Here is a 21,892-nt window from a genome sequence, read left to right as displayed (position 1 = left end):
GACCGCGCTATCACTCTCACACACGGGCCATTTAGCTAGCAGGAACAGGGGAGCTGCAGGCCGGGGTCTGTGGAGGAAGGCAGGCCGGGCAGTGAGGCAGCAACACAGGCAGCACCGGCAGCTGAAAAAAAAAAAAAAGTCACTGCGGCACAGGGAACAGAGAGGGCTCGGCAACAGGGGACAGAGGGCCGCAGCGAAGGCAGACGCCTTCTGGCGGCCGGTGACGAAGGCAGAAGCCATCGGGCAGCCGAACTGGTCGGCCAAGGTAGAGCCCCTCAGGTGGCCAAACAGAAAGGCGAGGAGCCTCAGGTGGTTGGCGGCAAGGGCAAAACCTCTCGGGCGGCCGAACAGGTCGGCGAAGGTAGAGCCTCACAGGTGGCCAGGCAGGTCGGCGAAGACAGAGCCCCCCTGGAGACCAAGCAGGACGGCGAAGAACGTCTGGAGGTCGAGCAGGATGTGGAAGACTCTCGGGCAGTCGTCGACGAAGGCGATATCCCTCTGGCGGCCGTCGGCGCAGGCGAATCCCTTCTGAAGACCGGCAACGAAGGTGATATCCCTCTGGCGGCCGTCGCGCAGGCGATATCCCTCTGGCGGCCGTCGGCGAAGGCGAATCCCTTCTGAAGACCGGCAACGAAGGCGATATCCCTCTGGCGGCCGTCGGCGAAGGCGAATCCCTTCTGAAGACCGGCAACGAAGGCGAATCCCTGCTGTGGGCCGAGCAGGCGATGGGTCCGCTGGGCTGAAGACAGGCAACGGGTTGGCTTGGCCAGTGTCTTCCACCAAGGCAAAAGTAACAGAAGTCGGCGGGTCTGCCAACAAGGCAACAGGATCAGGAGTCGGCCGGACCGCCGACAAAACACGGGAGACAGGACTTCCTGTGGCACCAAACAAAAGTACAGTCTCAGGGGTGCCTAACCCCCAAAAAGAGAGGTCCCAGAGACCAGCAAAGTCTCTGAAAGGCCGGGCAACGGCACAGTCTCTGAGGGTGCGGGCAATGACACAGTTTCTGAGGTGTCGGGTAACAACACAGTCTCTGGGGCTGCAGTCAAAAAGGGCACAGGGAGACTTGTCAGCTGAGGCTCTAGAAGACCGGTCAGCGCAGCCTCTGGGAGAGCCGTCAGCGCAAGCTCTGGGAGGTCAGTCGATGTAGTCTCTGGGAGGTCAGTCGACGTAGACTCTGGGCGACTGGACGTCTCTTGAAGGGCTGTCATCGGAGACTCTGAATGGCTGGACGACAGCTGAGATTCTGGGCAGCTGGAGGTCAGCGACGGGTCTGGGCGGCTGCAAGTCAGCGGCGGGTCTGGGCGGCTGCTAGATGGCCGAGGTTCTGGAGGGCTGCTAACAGGCCGGGGATCTAGTGGGCTGCTAGCCAGCCAGGGATCTGTGAGGCTGCTAGCCAGCCAGGAACCAGGGATACTGCTAGCCAGCCGGGGATCTAAGAGGCTGCTAGCCAGCCGAGGCTCTGGACGGCTGCTAGCCAGCCGGGATTCTGGACGGCTGCTAGCCAACTCGGGGATGCTAGAGAGCTCGGAGACACTAGAGAGCTCGGGGACACTAGAGAGGCTGCCGGCTAGCAGGGAATCAGGAAGGCTGCTAACCAGCCCGGAGTCTCGGAGGTTGCCAGCTAGCCTGGACTCAGGGGAGCTGCTAGCTGGCCTAGACTCAGGGGAGCTGCTAGCTAGCCTAGACTCAGGGGAACCGCTAACTAGCCGGGACACAGGGAGGCTGCTAGCTAGAACTGCACGTCAGCCCAGGGTCAGCAGAGCTGCACGCCAGCCCGGGAACAGAAGGGTTGCACGTCAGCTCGAGAACACAAGGGTTGCACGTCAGCTCGGGAACACAAGGGTTGCACGTCAGCTCGGGAACACAAGGGTTGCATGTGAGCTCGGGAATACTGGTCAGCTCAGGCTTAGGAACACAGGTCAGAACGCAATCAGGGTCGCTGGATAGCGAGGGCCCAGAACTGGAGAGAGGTCAACGCTGGACATGGCATCGGGAGCCATGCTGACCTTTACTCAGTCTATGGCCTCCACGAGGTCCAGAGAATAAAGCCAGGCGGGTACCCTCATAGGACTGCTGGTGGTTGAGGGTGCCCGCAAAGTAGGTGTCATCAGGACAGGCGTTAGCAGGAGTACTGGGCCTCTGATTAGCAGCTTGAAAGCTGGCGGCTTTGGCGTCCTCAGTCCGTTTTGCACACTTAGCAAAATATTGAAAAATAGTTATAAGACTCTCTGGCTCTCCTCCAGGAGAACCGACAGGACTAGGAGTACTAGGCAAAGGAGCTGGCTGGGTGACTGAGATAAATCCAGTAGCCATGGTGTTAGCAGAACCTCAAAACCAACAGAACTCAAACCCAAAACCATGACAGAATGTTACATATGGATATATATTAGGAGACCTTAAGGAACAGTGTAAAATACCCTATATAATCATTCTATCACCCCTTTAAAGCTCCATTGTGTAATTTTATTAGTTGTTCTTAGCAAAAAAAACGTTGCTCTTTCACAAATATGTGCTCATTCATGTGTAATTACTTACACCAACTAATCAAAGTATTCTCGTACACGTAGAATCTGCCATTCAGAATCATTCAGAATACATACGAGGGAGTCACTCGAATGGTGGCAGCCATGTAGCGCCTCCATCTTTAAAATACATTAGCCAAAGAGGGACATACCTCCCCCTTTCGCGCCTTTACATAGTACATATTCACATGCGCTCTGTATATTTTTCTTTACCTTATTTCCCTCTTCCTTTAGTTTTCCATCACACCTCCGTCGCATCAACTGCTCACGGAGAAAAATATATAGTTGGGTTGGATCATGTTAGATCATGTTCTCACCACAAACAAATCGCGCCGAAGCGTACCAGAGTTCATCATTTTACTGTACACTGCTAAGATAACACAAGTTTTGTGTGAGTTCAAGCTGTAAGATAAACTATCTGGCTGGAAATAGTGTGTGGGGCTGCATGTGTCTTTTGCTGCTAAAGAGAATAATGCAGCGCAACAGAGATGAAGAGGGTTGATGCATTAATGGCCCATCAGCTATAACAAAAGGATACAGACGCTCTTGCGCATCAGACTTGGCGGTTATACTCCTGAAATGACTCCATAAATTAACTAAATTTAACTACATTTTTTACCCATTTTGATATTCTCTTTCTGACAGTCTGTTAGCAAGCTTGTTAGCTTGGTCAAGTTCATTTTTCTTTTTTTTGTTTCCCACAGTGGCCAGGGTTTATTGTGTAGTTCCCATGCTCATGGCATACAGTATGTTGTTTGACTGTTACACACATGCACACACACACTCTGCAGCTGTGGTGTAATCTACGTGATACGCAGGTATACGCAGTACCCACTTATAATGCCAAATGACACGCAACAACATACTTTCCATTATAGTTTTGATTTGTCATCTATTATTTTCTTCTTCACATAGGCTAAATAAAGGTATTTCCACCATAAATTGGTGCATAAAAGTGTATCCGAATACAGGAAATGAAGTTGTTGATGCTCAAGACTTCCTTGGGGGATGACAACCAGACCCCCCCAAAGGCAGATTCTGGCCAATATATATATATATATATACAGTACAGTATACCCACTACAATACATTAGACTACACCGCTGCTCAGACAGACAGATTTGCGTGAGGAAGCACACTATTAGGGATCCTGCATACTGGCTGTGTGGCATGAGCGTGGGTTTCTGTTGTCAGTTGTGTGGCGGCTGCATGGCGTTTTCTATATCTTTGCCCACCGGAAACGTGTCTGACGCAGCGCTACTGCTGCTAGCCTTGTCTGTACACATGTATGTTTCCCATTGATAATGATCTGGATTACCCTTGTTCAACATATGGGGAGAGAGTTGTGGAAATGTACTGCACTCAAGCAGTAGTATACTTCATGTTAAACATAAATATATACTGATTTGATTACAGCAAAAACAACGTCGGCAGTATTGACGGCAAAATAGGCTATTTCGTTCTGTATTGACAGGTGCAATATTTGAAAATTGATAATTATTTATTATTATTTTTTTAAATTATATTTATATTGCATTTATGTCAAAACCTAGAGACTTTCATCACAATGTAATTTATTAAATGTATTTGTGTCGAAATTACATATAAACATCTTTTCATATTCTATTTTGCCTGGAAACGCTGTCACGTGAAAAATAGGCATTGGTCCTATTTCTAGCATGCACACATTTTTGAAGCGTGCATTTCACACAGGCAGTGTACAAGCTCTAACCTGTTAACATGGGAGCCGAAATAAAAACGGACACGCCACGCAGCTGACACTCTCACGCCACGCAGGCAGTGTGCAGGAACCCTTACAGTACATATTCACATGCGCACATTTCTTTATTACAAAGGGATACATCTATAGCCAGGCACAACGATATATGCAATGATAATATCATCTGAGTCTGAAATCAGAGCAATAACTGAGGACAGAGAGCTTAGAGAGTCTGGTGTTTTTGATGTTATTGAAATGTTTTATGAATGTGAATTTTAGGAGTGTTTTCATTAGCATAACTGATTGATGTTTATCAGCATCCCAGCAAGGACACAAGCACAAGTGATGACAGCTTCAGTAGCCTCTTCACACTGTTTAAATGCTCCCCTCCATCCCTCATTCACCATATTATTCCATCTCCCTTGCTGCTTCACGCCTGTCTCCCCCGCTTTAGTTCAAGTCTTACTTGAGTCAAAGGGGGAAATTTACTTCACAGCGCACTTTGCACCAGTAGAACATTTTCATTACAAACACCCTCTTCCACTTCATCTTTAGGGGTTCATTGTCCAATGATACTTACACGATGCACAGCCTGTAAATGAGAATTCGCTCTTAATTGGTCGGCCTGGTTAAGGAAAGGTCAATTTAAAACACCCCTCCACCTTCCCACTTCCTACCCAACCCCCCGACACACTCTCTTCCTCCGACTCTTGTTTATACTCCGCGCCGCTCTCGCTTGTCAAGCAAATTCTCGCTTGTCAAGTAAATTGTTGCTGAGTTACATTTCAAAGAGACATCAGCCTAATTGCTTGCTAATGAGTAGACAGTTGCGGGTGTGTGTGCGCACACGTACACTGACAAACACACACACACACACACACACACACAATTATCTGAGTAGAATATATTTGCATGTCCTCCTTCAAACCTGGCAGAAGATGAAGGCGACAGGAAATGCTGCAGGAGTGAATTGGCCTGGTCCTTGATAAGGTGTGCGGACTTAACCAGAAATAGATATGATAATTGCAGTGGCAATAATTGGCTATCAGGCCTTTCAGGGCTGTTGTGGTGTGTGTGTGTGTGTGTGTGTGTGTGTGTGTGTGTGTGTGTGTTATATGTGTGTGCAGTGGATGAAGTCATATCAAGGACAGAGGGAGGGTTATATTTCTGCTTTTTTTTAAGCATGAAACATGAAAGACTTCCTGTGCACGCTGCAGCAATCTGTAATCTACCACCATGAATACAAATTTTTACCCTGACCACACTTTCCTGCTGTTCCTCCTCCCCAATCATGGATTCCCTTTTTTGCCCATCATGCTGCTGCCTCACATTACACTTCAAAGTCAAACTTTTTTCAGCTGAAATGGCTTCTCCTTATACTGTGGAACATTTGAAATAATGCACAGTTAAAGGCATTGCAATATATTTTTCCATATTTTTTCCCACGCTTCCTTCCATTGTTCTTGTGTAATGAGGTAAAGTCCCATGAGGCGTTTTGAGGAGATGAGAGTGGATGTCTTGATGCTGTAGTCGGCAAATCTTAACACACACTCTCACACACACACACACACTCACAGAAAGTATTTGAATCAGAATAAAAATCAGTTATACTACTGTGAGTCAGTTCAGCTTTACATATATCACAAATACACGGTATCTAATGAACAATTCCAGATACATTTTGCAATGTGCATCTCAGATCACATTTTCGCTGACTATGACCACTACTACTGTCATTAGTCAACATTGTGCCAAAATATAAACAATAACTTGCGCTGTCAGTGGGTTTATTTGCTTGCTAACCACCGCTCCAACACATAGACAGCTACCTGAAACAGTTGATTTAATATCACCGCTCATTTTACATACAGTTTAGCAAAAAGTAAAATAAAATATAAAAAAATATATGCAGTGATGATGTCATCACCGCGGTAGTGGCACGTCACCACCGGTATTGCGGTGATGCGGTTATTGTCACAGCCCTAAATTTCCATCCCTGACACACACACACACACACACACACACACACACACACACACACACACACATAAATAACAACATAAAACATGTGTAAATTCTACGAAATGATACAGTAGTCACCTTCATTTTTTACTACAGTTCACTTATTTTCTCCTCTTTCACCATCTCTCTCCATTGTTATCGTGGTTACTGGAGACTTATTTGCAGCCTCCAGTAACCTCTGGTTTTCATTATTTAGAGCACAGGCATAAATTAAACATTTTCCAAGAGAAACCACTGTCACAGTCTGCAGTTCTTAAAAATACTAATTGTTCCTGATCAGCTCTAAGGCAAAAGATCAAGTACATACGTTCACCCCTTTTCCCTTCGCTTTTTCAGACTGTTTTAAATATCTCGGAATAAATACAGTATCACGCAGGAAATATCTGGCCTCTTCAGCAAAAACTATGTGACCCTATATAAACAAATGGAGCAACAGATCGAAAGGTGGTCTGATCTCCCGATCTCTCTCGCTGGCCGAATAAATGTTATCAGAATGAATGTTTTACCGAAATATTTATTTTTTATTTCAGTGTGTTCCAATTTTGATTAATACATTTTTTTTTACCAAAATAGATTCTTTAGTTGCGTCCTTTATTTGGAAAAAAAGACACCAAGAATTAAAAAATCCTTTTTACAAAGACCCAAACCCATAGGAGGAATGGGATTATTATTATATATCTATTATTGGTCCTGTAATATTCAATGTATGTCGTTCTGGAATGGTTCTCTCCAACCTGATTGGGAACAGATGGAAAATCAAGCTTTTTCTCCTAATACATTGAGATCATTGATACATTATACCTCTGATATTTCTAAATTTAAGGCTCAGAATCCTGTTGTGTCTCACTCACTAAAAATCTGGTCTCAGATCAGAAGACATTTTCAGTGGAATCAATGTTCAGTCCTTACACCAATAACTGGTAATCAAGCACATAAGCTATTTTCTGGTCAATCATTTCAACAATGGGACCTTAAAGGAGTGCATACAATTATAGACCTCTTCATTGACAAAATATTTCCAACATTTGAACAATTAATACATAAATTTAATATTGATAACAAAGACTTTTTTTAGATACTTGCAAATGCGCAACTTTACTAAAGCAACATTTGTATGTCCTACGACCAATGTATTATTGAACAACCCACTCAAAAAAGGATCTATTTCTAGAATATATAATTACCTTTCACAGATAGATTGTACGACTACACTTGACCATATAAGGGATGCTGGAGTGAAGACTCAGGAATAAACATTACAGACGACCAATGGATCGAAGCTCAAGAGCGGGTCCACTCCTCTTCAGTTTGTATCAGACACGGTCTGCTGCAGTTTAAAATCCTGCACCGATTGCACCTTTCCAATCAAAGACTGTCCAGGATGTTTCCGGGAGTGGACGCCTCTTGTGAACGTTGTGGCTATACCCCTGCTTCACTGTCACATACATTTTGGAACTGTACCCACATCACCCTTTATTGGTCTAAAATAATTGAGACTTTGTCAGCAATTTTTAATGTTAGACTCCCAGCAGATCCAGTAATGTCATTATTTGGTGTTGTACCTGCAGACATGCATTTGAACAGCTCACAAATTAATGTATTGTGTTTTGTGATGTTACTAGCCACTACTACTACTACTTACTAATTTTACTAAACTTCCTCCTACTCATCAAAACCTCCTTAGAGACGTAATGCAATATTTACAACTGGAAAAAATAAAATATTCTTTAAGGAAAAAAGAACAAACATTTTACTCAATTTGTTAACCTTTTATTAATTATTATAACAAGTAAATTTGGACGGCCCTCCTAATGCCTGATTTGATATATTTTTACTTAATACTACAAGTGTGTGCAGGATTTTCTTTTTCTTTTTTAACGTTTTGTTTTGTTTTCTGTTTATATACATACATATACAAATTATATATATATTTGTAAGTGAATTGTATAAATCTGTTGGAAAATGGTAATAAAAATAACTGGAAAAAAAAATAGTAATCAAATATGTATGTTTGTGTATTGTATGTATGTATTGTTATGTCTGAAAACGTTCAGTATTGTGTCCTTTTGGACTCTGTTATGTTATGCACTGCGAGAGACAGTTTACTGTGCCTCTAAGGCTTACAGCAGTGATTTACGGAAAGGATCGTAACATGTAAGGTTTGCGGCAGTTCAGTAAACGCAACATGAACGGAGCTACACGGTGTGGTTATTGAGTCCTGCACAAACATAATATTTGGGCGAACGAGGATGTCTGAACTCGTCTTACCACCACCGCTACCTTTCCTACCTGTTCCCTGTGATCCAGCTGTTCCCTGGGATCGCTGGCTGACGTCTTTTGAAGATTATTTGCTGGCTTTGGGACACTTGAACCTAGCAGAGGCAAGGAAGTGCGCACTCCTGTCCACCCGCTCCACCCGCTCCACCAGGAGTGCATCGCGCATTGCCACTCCCGGACCAGATCACGCCAGTGTCCAATCCCGCCATAGTTCAACATCACGTCTCCTTAAAGTGCCCGTATTATGAAAAAATCACTTTTTCTGGGATTTGGGGTGTTATTTTGTGTCTCTGGTGCTTCCACATGCATACAAACTTTGAAAAAAATCCATCCATGCTGTTTTGAGTGAGATACGGTTTCTGAATGTGTCCTGCCTTCAGTCTCCGGGTGAGCTGTTCAAAATCTGCACAGCTTTCTACGTCACTAGCTGAAACGAGCTGGCTATAATCATATATGTTGTTTGACCCATCCACCACCCCAACCAACCTCCCTGTGCGGAATTTCCGGCTTTCATACTACTTGCTACCGTAGTTGCTCTTAATGCTACAGTATGTCATCTTCTCATTGACTTTACATTGGCATTGTTTTCCGTGGTGGCCACATGGAATTTTCACACATTCCGTGCAACCACCACGTAATGCAGTGTTAACAGTTCATGATCATTTCACGGAATTCTGTGAGACCAGGCTGACTAGTATATACAGTATATTCTGGTCCTACCAGTTGATCCATTATTCAACAACCTAACGCAACACAACAAGAGTCAAGGGGTTGCTTAGCTCCAGCGGTATCAGGCTGAGCTCAGTTACATTTAGTTACACCTACTTAAGAAACAGACATGAGGTTGGTATTAATCTTTTGAAATCTCACTCTTTGAAATAAATTGAATAAGCATATTTCCCCACTGCGTTATAAAAAGCACACACATATGCACACATTCTGATAAAAAAAGAAAGAGCTGCGTGGTGCTTGGAGGTGTTAAAGCTGCCTGTGGTGGGAATTTCTGTTAAATGAAGGCTCACAAACAAGAGTGTTTATTATTATTTTTGTCACGTTTGCAAACTGGCAACATTCAATTTTGTCCCTGTCTTAGGCAGAATGCGAAAAACTTTGTCACACAGGTAGTTTACATTCAGTCTATCAAAACGCATCCCTGTGTGGGAGACTGTGGGAAACGTTTCTTAATCACACAACCTGCAACTGCTACATTTGATTTGATATGATCAAGGGCATAACTTTGGGTTCAACATTGGGGGGGTTGAGATCTCCAACTATCTAGGGAGGTCACAGGTCATGTATGCATGTATTGAAAAAGCAGCAAAAACTTAATCAAATTTGACAAAAACATTGAAAGAGTTCTCCAAAGAAACTCAAAAAAAGTGACAAAAACGTTGAAAAAGGAAACACAAATGTTGAAAAAAGTGGCAAAAATGTCAGAAAAGCGGTAAAAACATTGAATATGTGACCAAAATGTCCAATAATAACATTTTTGCTACAGTACATACTGTTTTTTACTGTTATACTGTCTATAAACTATTATAATAATCAACACCTAGTGGACTAATATTAGCTCCATTATATACAATAAAAGAAAAGACAACTGGCAAAAAACGTACAATACTTCAAACTAATTACAGGGAATCTGAGAGTCAAATTTCATGAGGTACTGTGTGTTTGGAATAAAGCTGCCAGTTGTGTGTGTGTGTGTGTGTGTTTGTGTGTGTGTGTGTGTATGGACAACGAGGGCTCTCACAGCCTCATCACACACACACACACACACACACACACACACACACACACACACACACACACACACACACACAGTTCAGCAAAGGTAGAATTTTGTTAGCACAAATTGTGGGCTTTTTGCCAGTACTCAGCATTAAACATATGATATAAAAATGCACAGGTAAGTTAAAAAAAACGTGTAGGTAACAGTACAGTAGTAGATACTGCCTGTGGTTTCCAGTAAATGAAAACGTAAACTACAATAAGCAGACTACTATGGGATATCACAAACACTTATAGATACAGTGTTCATAGGCAGCAGAGTGTGTTTTAATTTCAATTATTTCAGCACATTTTCATACATTTTAATCCTGTTTTTCTTGTGTGGTTACTAAATATCCGTTCAGCTTTAGACATGCGGGCTTTGATGTTCTGTATGAGCATACATTTTTTATATATATATACTTTATCATTTCCTTGGAGCCTCTGTTGTTAACGTTTGCAGCCAGCTTATGAGAAGCAGAGATAAAGTCCAACTAACTGTCCACAAGCATAAACAGCATGACACTCAGATCAATATATGATTCATAAGCAGCCAGAGTTATGCATCGCCCCATGTGGAGCCCAGTCAAGTCCAGAATGTGTCTCTATAGGAATTAGTTAATATTTGATGATGATGTTAAAAGCTTTGGTGAAATGGTGGCTTTAAGAGTCAGCACTGTGACAAGTGCTGATTTAAGAATTTTACAACTTATTACACAAGCCTGGAACACTCAAATATAACAATATAGTAACTGTGTTAACACAATTATAACTACAGTGAGTGCTGAGGAGAAAAGGTCTATTACTCTCTACTCCAAAAGTCTATATGAGGAAATTGCTTGCCATCACACTACACAACTAATGTGCAGACAATCCAAAGATTGATGAGATTGTAAAGTGGTCCACAGGTCATACCTGATCTCTACAGACCAAGGGATAATTAGTCATCCTAAATGTTTTCGACCCAAACAGACCTAAATCGAGAACACGGGCAGCACCACCATTTGGCAATACGTGTAATTCTCTCAATAATTATAACACCTCATATTCTGAGCTGATAGCAAGCCCACTTGGAACCCCTTAGACATTATACATATTGACACTCTGACTCGAGACCCATACCAATGCAATGGTATCTTATCAAACTCAATTAGACTGAATATAAATTGCACCAAGCTTGACGAGTGCCCACTTTGACTCTCAGATACTTTGAGCAGAGTAAAATCATGTCTGATATCTGCAGAAGAAAAGTTGTTTGTGTTGTGTGTTTTTAGGTTTGAATTATGGAGATGACTTAGGTCATATAGCATTAGCCTATGAAAATATCTGTTGATTTTATATAGTAAGAAAGGATTGTCTACACAAATATCACAAAGTTCTTATCTATAAATTATGTTCTGGTTTAGAGTACAGCCATTCTTAAAGTGCAGGTACTAAATGCTCAGAACAACTTTATTTATTTTTAAGAGTTTTTAGGCCTTTATTTGAAAGGACAGCTGTAGACAGGAAAGGGGAGAGAGAGGGGGAATGACATGCAGCAAAGGGCCACAGGGTGGAGTCGAACCCTGGCCTGTCACATTGAGGAGTGGACCTCTATATATGTGCGCCTGCTCTAGCAACTGAGCTATCAGGGTACCCCAGAACAACTTTTTAATGTTGTGGTCCCACCGATTTAGCTTCCCATTCATTTCTATGAAGAACGGAGTGACACACATTTTGGTTCCAGTTGTGAATTGACCCCTCTTTCTTTTGTGTTCAATCAATGTTCAATTTAATTTCAACCTGATAGCATTTAATTGAGGTCCAAGATGTATTCATGCATACTTGGCTGTATTTGTTTCCGTAGTTTCTTCTGGAATATAATTTTGAACAAATGAACAGCATACTGGGAATGTATTTTCACCTATACTTTCAGTACAAGTACAAGGACAAACTTGCACTATTTCTATTTTGTTTCATCTTTTACCAGATGTTAGCATACTCAACTGACTGAGTCATCAATACAATTATGTTCTGTGAATCGTAGGAAGTTTTAAACATACTTTCCCGTTTGTTTCTTCACAGAGGGAGAGACTGCGGAACATCGAGAGGATCTGCAATCTCCTGAGGAAGGTAATCAGAGAGGGACAAATCAAATCTTGTTTGTGGCATTCAGGTTCTGAATGTAATTGGTAACTGGCTTATAAATATTAATGGTGAAATAATATGTACTCCATTGAGAAAGTACATAACATGTATTGGAAAAAAAAAAAACATTGAATCTTTCAATGAGCACCTTGCTCTCACCTGATAGCTGATACTTTTAAATATATTATACATGTTTTGGCTTCATGCATCTTTCATTACATTTATTTATCCACTAAATGTTCTAGTCTCACCCCTGACAGCGGTTTTTAACAGTTTCCTTTTCACTTTTTAGAAATGCAAGGCTTCTGCTTGACAATTAAGTTTTAGATTTTTTGAGTTATATGAGTATATAGAGCTGCATATCAGTATTCTACAGGGTTAGTTTCAGAAGTTCAATTTCTAATGAATTTCTGATTTGCACAGTGATGCTTCCTTTGTCTTCTTGGCTTATGTTGCACTGACATCAAAGACAGAGATTGAGAGGTTCTGGGTTGTTGCCATGCTTGTGCTGTGCTTTGCAGAGCCATGCTGTGTGTGTGTGTGTGTGTGTGTGTGTGTGTGTGTGTGTGTGTGTGTGTGTGTGTGTGTGCATGTGCGTGCGTGCATGCGTGCATGCTTGGGTGCATGCATGCGCAGACAGTTTTCCTTAAGGACTCCATATGCAGATGAGAAGGGGCCTCCTCCCAGCTTCAATGTGACATCTGTTTCTCTCTCCACCTCTTTGAAACTCACACTGTGCGTGCACGTGTCTGTCTGTTTATGCTGGAGGTTCATTGGTTGAACAGCTGATCTTGGTTATCAGTGTTGTCAACTCAAACCCTTAGGTCGTCCACTGGCCCCTGAGGAGGACATTCTCCCTGCGGTGCTTGTGCAGAAACAAATACACACATGCATGAACACACAAATGCAGACCAAGGAACATACAGTACATGTCACACACATCCAGATGCACTGTCCTTGCAGCTGTGACCTGTGACTGTGCCGGGATAATTTGAGGTAGCTGCAGATGTGCTACCACCATGTCACCAAGCAGAAGCTTAAAGGAATACGCCACCGTTTGTTGAAATAGGGTTATTCACCATCTGCTCTATATTTATCCCCTTAACGCCGACTGTCGCTAATTTGCATCAAACCCCTTCCATTCCGACTGCAGGCGAGATAGCGTGTGTATTCCCCCCAATGCCGGTCTGTTTACATGCGATACATACCTCGGAACCTTTTGCATGCACTTGTTTCCCGTAGGACCGGTCGGAGTGGGAGATACATCCGGTTCACGGAAGCGAAATTAACCATAACCCTAACCCCTAACCCTAACCCTAAACCTAATCCTACCCCTAAACCTAACCCTAAGACTAAACCTAAAGAAACTATTGTCAATGTTAGGGAGTAGGAGAGTGTTTTCTTTCTTGCCCCTGTCAAGATCCATGTATTTGTCATTTACAGTTTAGAAGTTCTAACAACTTTGTGACGTGAATGAAATCTACTATGTGTTTTATTCATTTTACCATTTTGTAAAGAATTTTACCATAATGCCTGTTGTCGCTAATTTGCACCATACCTAAATTTATATCTATTCCATATGCTATAGACAAATTAACAATCTCAACTTAATTTAGCATCAGCTTGGAGCCAGAAACACATATAATATTTTGTTCATATAATTGTGAATAAATTCAGGCGTCAAGGGGTTATATAGGTGGGCAAACGCATATTTGTCTCAGTGCATGCATTGTCTTAGTCCGGTGGCGGTGCCGCTAGCTTAGCTTAGCATAATGAATGGAATCTTTTGTTGCCGTTAGCATGTTGTGAGTAAAAGTGACCTAACAACAACAAAACAAAACCTAATAATTACTTCTTAAGGCCTGTGTATTCACAACAAGTAAAAATAGCAATGCAGATTAAGACTAGACGATTTCCTAGGTAGATAGCGACTTGGGACTATATTGGGTGGAAGTAGGCTAGAGTCGAAGCACTGCTACTCGGGCACAGAGATATCAGCAGCCTGCGGGGCTCTGCGGCCGGAGCAAAGTCACTGTTTCTGGGTTAGTGGACAACCAAATGCCGCTGCCCTGACTGAGATCCGCAGTGCTCGGCGGTGCTCCGCGGCAGGCAGCCCGCGGGGCTCTGCGGCTGGAGCAAAGTCACTGTTTCTGGGTTAGTGGACAACCAAATGCCGCTTCCCTGACTGAGATGCACAGGGCCTGGTGGGGCTCCGTGGCAGGCAGCCGCTGGATGGGTTACTGGACGGAGCTCAGTAAGGGCAGCGGCATTTGGTTGTCCACTAACCCCGGAAACAGTGACTTTGCGCCGGCCACAGAGCCCCGCGGGCTGCCAATATCTCTGTGCCCAAGTAGCAGTGCTTCGGCTGTAGCCTACTTCCACCCAATATAGTCCCAAGTCAATATCTGCCTAGGAAATCATCTAGTCTTAATCTGCATTGCTATTTTATCTCGTTGTGAATACACAGGCCACAAGAAGTAGTTATGTTTTGTTTTTGTTGTTGTTGGGGTCACTTTTACTGACGACATGCTAACTGATAATCTCCCTCGATCTGGGTCTCCACGCAAGATCTCACCCCATGGGGTCAAAATGATCACAACAACGGTGAGCAAAAATCCCAGAACCACACGAAGGGACCTAGTGAATGACCTGCAGAGAGCTGGGACCAAAGTAACAAAGGCTACCATCAGTAACACACTACGCCGCCAGGGACTCAAATCCTGCAGGGCCAGACGTGTCCCCCTGCTTAAGCCAGTACATGTCCAGGCCCGTCTGAAGTTTGCTAGAGAGCATTTGGATGATCCAGAAGAGGATTGGGAGAATGTCATATGGTCAGATGAAACCAAAATAGAACTTTTTGGTAAAAACTCGTCGGGTTTGGAGGAGAAAGAATGCTGAGTTGCATCCAAAGAACACCATACCTACTGTGAAGCATGGGGGTGGAAACATCATGCTTTGGGGCTGTTTTTCTGCAAAGGGACCAGGACGACTGAGCCGTGTAAAGGAAAGAATGAATGGGGCCACATATCGTGAGATTTTGAGTGAAAACCTCTTTCCATCAGCAAGTGCATTGAAGATGAAACTTGGTTGGGTCTTTCAGCATGACAATGATCCCAAACACACCGCCCGGGCAATGAAGAGTGGCTTTGTAAGAAGCATTTCAAGGTCCTGGAGTGGCCTAGCCAGTCTCCATATCATTTTGTCTCTCATAGTTGAAGTGTACCTATGATGAAAATTACAGGCCTCTCTCATCTTTTTAAGTGAGAGAACTTGCACAATTGGTGGCTGACTAAATACTTTTTTGCCCCACTGTAAATATAGAGGAGACAGTAAATAACCCTATTTCAACAAACGGTGGCGTATTCCTTTAAAGTAGAATGCCACCTAATTTATGTTTACCATATGGAATTCCATTTCAAAAAGTGTTTTCATGAAAAACCATCTTCCAAAGTCTGCGATCAGAGACCTTCTAAACCTGTAATGAAATCAACATACCATTAGATTGGTAACCCCTGACTAATTTTAGAATTGCACACAATTTCTGCCAGAAGGGGGTCACAACGCCTGAATAATTCCCTGTGTGAACAATGATCTGGCTCCTGGATGATCAAATATATTTCTGGCAAAGGCCTCATACAACCACAGATATCTACAGTACCTCAGAAGAAGTGGTATCGCAAAACAGGCTAAAAACATTTCTATCATCTCACAGTATATATACTGTATCACCATATTGTCTAACCTTACTTTAAAGGGGCTGTACTATTGTATTGTAGAAGATTAAAATAGCATCAAACAATTTTTTGCTATGTAAAGTTATAGTGGAGTAATGGTGTCCTGAGTAGAGAATAAAGTCACACTCCCTCTGTGTGTGTTGTAATCTCTCTGTTCTTTGTTTTAATAGCCTGTCCGTCTGTGGAGGAAATCCCAGCCTGCTGTTTCGAGTACAGCCCCTTTAATGTATGAGGTGATTGACGAACAGCATTATCTAGTGATTCAACCAATGCAAAGAGTTGTGTAAAGTGAATACATCACAGACAAGTGCCTCAAGTGACAATTCCCCTTTTAATACATCTAGTCAAATTCATACATCTCACAGTTTATGAACTTCATAAACACAAATTATGAGCTATATTTGGACTCTGTTGAATGCTGTGCATGTCAGTTTGAATGCCTGATGTCCTGATGCAGGAGGATCTGCTGCATTGTCAGGGTTTTTTTGCTCCTTTCTCCAGAGGTCTTCTTTTCTCTGCTAAAACTATTCTGCTCGCTCCAACTGGCACAGTCACAGCACGGTGGTTCTGATTGATTTGGTTAAAAGCTTTGGCTGTGTTTCTTCATGTTGGCATACCTATTTGATAGTTTTCACTACAGACACACATACACATGCAGGTATATGGACATGGCCATTTTTGTTCTCAATAGAGTGTATTGTGTTCTGATGAGTTTTGGATGCTCGCAAACACATGCAGATATAATAGCTTGAGGGGATATACTGTGTTCTTTACTCTCAACTGTGTGTGTGCGTGTGCGTGTGTGTGTGTGTGTGTGTGTGTGTGTGTGTGTGTGTGTGTGTGTGTGTGTGTGTTATTCATTTAGTCTTGTGGCTTGAAGCAATGAGCCGGCGCGTTGTCACAGCAACTGAGCAAACCTGAGTGTAACCTGCTCTTCCTGCCTTTATTTTTGGACCTGTCTTGCCCCTTTTCCTCTCTCCTCCTCTGTTTCAGCATTTCTCTCCATTTCTTTCTGTCCTCCTCTTCTCTCCATCCACCCCTTTCTCTAAACCTTTCTAAGTGTAGTAATGCGTAGGTGACGCAGGATAAGCGCATGTTTTTATTTTTAAAAATGCCAAGGTTTTTTTTTAATTGCCAACATGCTGTCTTTAATTGTTCACTTGTGTCATCTGTTGATTATCAAATCCATGACTTTTAAAATGATGTTTGGGTCCCTTAGAAAACAATCTTCACAAGTTGACACAAAAAGAGAGAGAAGGAACTTTCAGTGAGAATTAAAACTTAAGTTTGAAATGATTGTTTGCTTTATGTTGCACCATTTATTAAATACTACAGAATGTGCCACATCACACACTCACCATACACTCAGTGCCATTGGTGTTATTCAAATCACAATTTAATACATCCCTGGCTTGAAAAGAAACTTACAGCACCTTTATTGTGCCTTTGTCCTTGGAATTCTTTACTTGGTGCAAATTGTTCTTTTGATCATATCATATCAGTCCCTCTTAGCAAACTGCAGTCTATAGGCCTAAATAATGTCTTATTTAATTGGTCCCTTACTTAACTTTTTGGGAAAACTCTCAAGCAGGTGTAATTTAGAGTCATCATTAAGTAACAAAAACAATTGTGTCAGTAGGAATTAGATATCCTATCACATCAGATAGTATTGATGTTGTTTTTTGCCAGAACTCATGCACATGTTCACACCCCAGACCATATGCAGGAAAGTTCCAGTTTGTTCAGGTTGACAGAACGTACAATAGGGAGTGGGAATGGCTTTCGAGATGTACAGTATCTCTTCTGAGGAGTCCACTATGTCCTATGGCATATGTTGAAGTGGATATACTGGTGATTTGGGTTCTTGGAACATTGGAAAATGTTGTCCCAAACAGCCTCCCAATTAATTGTGTTCCCCTCAGGGCTCAGCTCTCATTCCCATTTCTTTACTATTGGGAGTTCTCCTATAGATACTTACAACAACTTAGCATAAATGTTGGACACTAATCCTCTTACAGGGAAATCAACAAAACATTTAAAGTGCCCATATTTTGAAAAATACACTTTTTCTGGGATTTGGGGTGTTCTTTTGTGTCTCTGGTGCTTCCACGTGCATACAAACTTTGAAAAAAATCCATCCATGCTGTTTTGAGTGAGATACGGTTTCTGACTGTGTCCTGCCTTCAGTCTCCGGGTGAACTGTTCAAAATCGGCACGGCTTGTGACGTCACAAGCCTAAACAAGCTGGTTAACCGCAACCGTTAGCATGCTAACCTTGTTCTCAATAGCAAAGCAAACACAACACACACACAAGTTCACCATAATCTACAAAAGAACTACTTACATGTGCACCCTCATTTAGAAGTCTCCCAGCTAATCCTGCCTTGTAACTGACTGAAGGTGGAGAAGCCTTTCTTTTACTGTCTAGCTAGCTGACATGATCTACATCTGAGGTACTGCGCATGTGCGAGTGCAATCAAAGATACTACAAAAGAAGAAGAAAAGAGGTCTCACTCTGTAGCTAAAACAGAGACCAGGTGAAAAGAGGATCTGCAGCAGTGAGAGAGCTGTGCAGTACAACAAAAATATGGTGTTTTTTGAAAATTAAACCATGTAAACCTTTTCTGGTACAACCTTAAAATACAATTATGAACCTGAAAATGAGCATAACATGGGCGTTTTAATGACTGGGTGCACCTCAAGACGAAGTAAAAGGATGTCCTTGGATCTCAAAACTAGCACTCAGGTCTTCGAAACTCAACATACCTTTATCATTGAATAACTGGTCTAGAGTATAAATACCTCTATCCCTACACTGCTTACAAGCAAAAGGTTTGTTACCAGACATTAAGTATGTATTGTGCCATATATACACCTGCAAAGGCCAGGTGTTGCAGTCTTAGACTTTCAATGAGGTTTTGCTCTATTCTTCTCCATGGAACTGTAGATGAGGGGTCCATCCACACTCTGAGGGCCTGTAGCTGAAAGGCCTTGTGATACATTTTAAAGTTGGGGAGGTTGTTCCAAATATACTGCCGAATTAAGGTATCAAGTTTCTTCCAGAAATGTATTGGTGGGGGTAGAGGGATCATTGAACTTCAGCAATCCTGGACTGCAGTGATGCCGGCAGCGCGGTCCACCTGGTCAGATCCCTTTGAACATTACTGAACATAGTTTCATATTTGTCCTGTAGTGATGCGTGTATGATGATTCCCAAATATGTAATTTTGCTTTGGGTTGGTATTGTACCACTAATAGCTGATGTCACAGCTGATTTATTCCAATTAATTTTATAGCCAGAGATTGAGCCAAATTCGTTGAAGATCTTAAGAATATTTGGAATAGAGTCCTCAAGATCAGAGATGTACAACAAAATATCATCTGCAAATAATGATATTGAACTGTTATTGGATTTAATCTGGACATTACATATTTTATTTTACCTTATGGCTTGGGCTAACAGTTCAAGAGAGATCGCAAATAGCATGGGGGAGAGCGGGCATCTCTGTTGAGAGCCCGGTTCGATGGGAAATGGCTGAGAATGCAAGCCATTGGTTGAGACTATGGCCATGGGATTCGCACCATGTCAATGAACTTGGCCCCCAAACCAAGCCTCTTCATTACTTGCCACAAGTAGTTCCACTCTAGGCGGTCAAAAGCCTTTTCCGCGTCCACTGATAAAACTGCTGCCATTGTTGGAAGGTTTCTGGCTTCTTCTATTACATTAAATAATCTGCGTACATTGTCTGCAGCGTGACACTTTGGTATAAAACCTTATTGGTCGGGGTGGACTAGCTTCTCAATAAAGCGTTCTAAGCGGAGTGCCAAGACTTTGGATTAGAGCTTAATATCAGTCCCAATGAGGCTGATGGGCCTGTAGTTTGAGCACCCCGTAACTTTTTGGGTATAACAGAAATTAGTGCAGTGTTGGTTTGTTGATGAAAAGTGCCCATCTCTATGGCCAAGGTTAAAGTTTGTAAAATGATAGATCCTAATATGTCAAATTACTGTAGTAGAAGTTCTGATGGAATTCCATCCAACCCCGGCGTTTTCCCTTTTTTAACTGTTTTTAATGCTGATTTAAGTTCCTCCAATGTTATGGGTTGATCCAGTTCTTCTGCCTCCTCTGGGTCAAGAAGAAGCAGGTTTAGCTCTTTTAGGAACTCCTGGCACTGTGTCGGATCTGGATTGCAGGAGGTCTCATACAACTTTGAATAAAAGGATTGGAAAGTGGCGTTGATATCTTTAGGATTCGTTGAGATACCTCAGTCCATGCGGATGCTGTCGATAGTAGCTCTGGACTCGCTTGTTTTTAATTTCAGAGCCAACAATTTGCTTGGTTCGCAACCATTAAAATAATAATAATAATTTGCCTCACTCTGTGCATTATGAATTCAGCTCTCCTTCTTAGCAAATCATTTAGCTCTGGTCGACTCGTGACTAAAAGAGTATGTGTAGATTTAGAAAAAAACGTCTTTAGAGAGATTTACAACGTTCTTCCAACTCCGCAATCCTTGCCTCGCTTTTTCTCTGTGAAATCGCTAATAAATCCTTTAGTTGCTTGCCAAATGAATGCCGGGTCCGAAACTGAGTCAGTATTGATTGATATAAACTCAGCCAGTTTGGCTCTAAACTCACTCATTAAATTGCCACCTTCTAGACCTTTCTCCTAACACATCACAATGGAATGTGGTTATCAGCGCATTGTGATCAGACAGAATTGCTAGTTCTATTGCTGTCGTGTGGAACATTGCCTTAAGCTCACTAGAACACAGAATATAATCAATGCGGGAGTGTGTGAGGTGACGTGTGGAAAAAAAGGTGTAATCCTTGCTAGTAGGATTGTGCATCCTCCATATATCGTAAAATGTTGGGATTCCACAACTGCTCTAAACATGTCAGATGTGTGTTTTGGGGTATTTGTGTGGTTGCCCCATGATCTATCCTGATTTAAATCTAGCACTGCATTCATGTCCCCCCTATAATTAGTGAATATTCATTGAGAGAGAGCAATTCATTGGTTAGACTCGGGAAAAACCCACTATTTTCCTACTCCTTATTGTGGTGCATATATAAGATATCCTGCCTGATAGACCTTAACTACTTTTGTCTAGTGAGTGCGCATATCCGCAACAGTAACAATGGAGTCCTTGGTTTTGGTGTCGTCACTCGATGAAGCAACAATCTTGTAGTATTTATTTTATTTTATTTTATTCTACATTATGACGTAAAGTTTTTCCCAATGAATTGCTCTCCCTCAATGAATATTCACAAATTATAGGGGGGGACATGAATGCAGTGCTAGATTTAAATCAGAATAGATCAGAGGGCAACCACACAAAGACCCAAAATCACACATCAGACATGTTACTGTTCTTACTGTAAGACCTGTTGTAAAATTGGTCGCCCTCCCTCTCTTCTTTTTGCACCCTGCTCTCAACACTTCTGAGTCTTCTGACTTCTCACTCCTCTTGCGCTCTTATTTTTTCTTATTCACTTTTATATTTTTCTGCTCTCTTGTGTACCCCCCACTCCCCACTTTCTCTGGCTCTGTGAGTGTGTCTCCTCACATTGGAAAGAGATGAGAGGAGTCAGAAATTGAGTGGTGCTGTGCTGAGCTACAATATCTGCTTCTGTTAGGCACTGTTTGTGTGCACACTTTCACATGCCTGTGTGTTGGTGGAAGTCCACGTTTGTGCCCATTGTTGCAGCACAGT

The 21,892-nt window shown here is 42.4% G+C and overlaps 1 protein-coding gene across 1 annotated transcript in view; it reads left to right on the top strand.

Annotated features, from left to right (window-relative positions):
- Positions 1-21,892, top strand: part of cnih3 (cornichon family AMPA receptor auxiliary protein 3) — a 136,699-nt gene that overhangs the window by 39,387 nt on the left and 75,420 nt on the right. The window contains exon 3 of the mRNA XM_028605752.1: positions 12,379-12,426. Coding sequence (XP_028461553.1) covers positions 12,379-12,426 — 48 coding nt within the window. The remainder of the gene's footprint in view (positions 1-12,378; positions 12,427-21,892) is intronic.

This window comes from Perca flavescens, chromosome 18 (assembly GCF_004354835.1).
Source record: "Perca flavescens isolate YP-PL-M2 chromosome 18, PFLA_1.0, whole genome shotgun sequence".
Classification (NCBI taxonomy): Eukaryota; Metazoa; Chordata; class Actinopteri; order Perciformes; family Percidae; genus Perca; species Perca flavescens.
The sequence above is the reverse complement of the archived record's forward strand: the minus strand, read 5'-3'. Positions and strand labels throughout refer to the sequence as shown.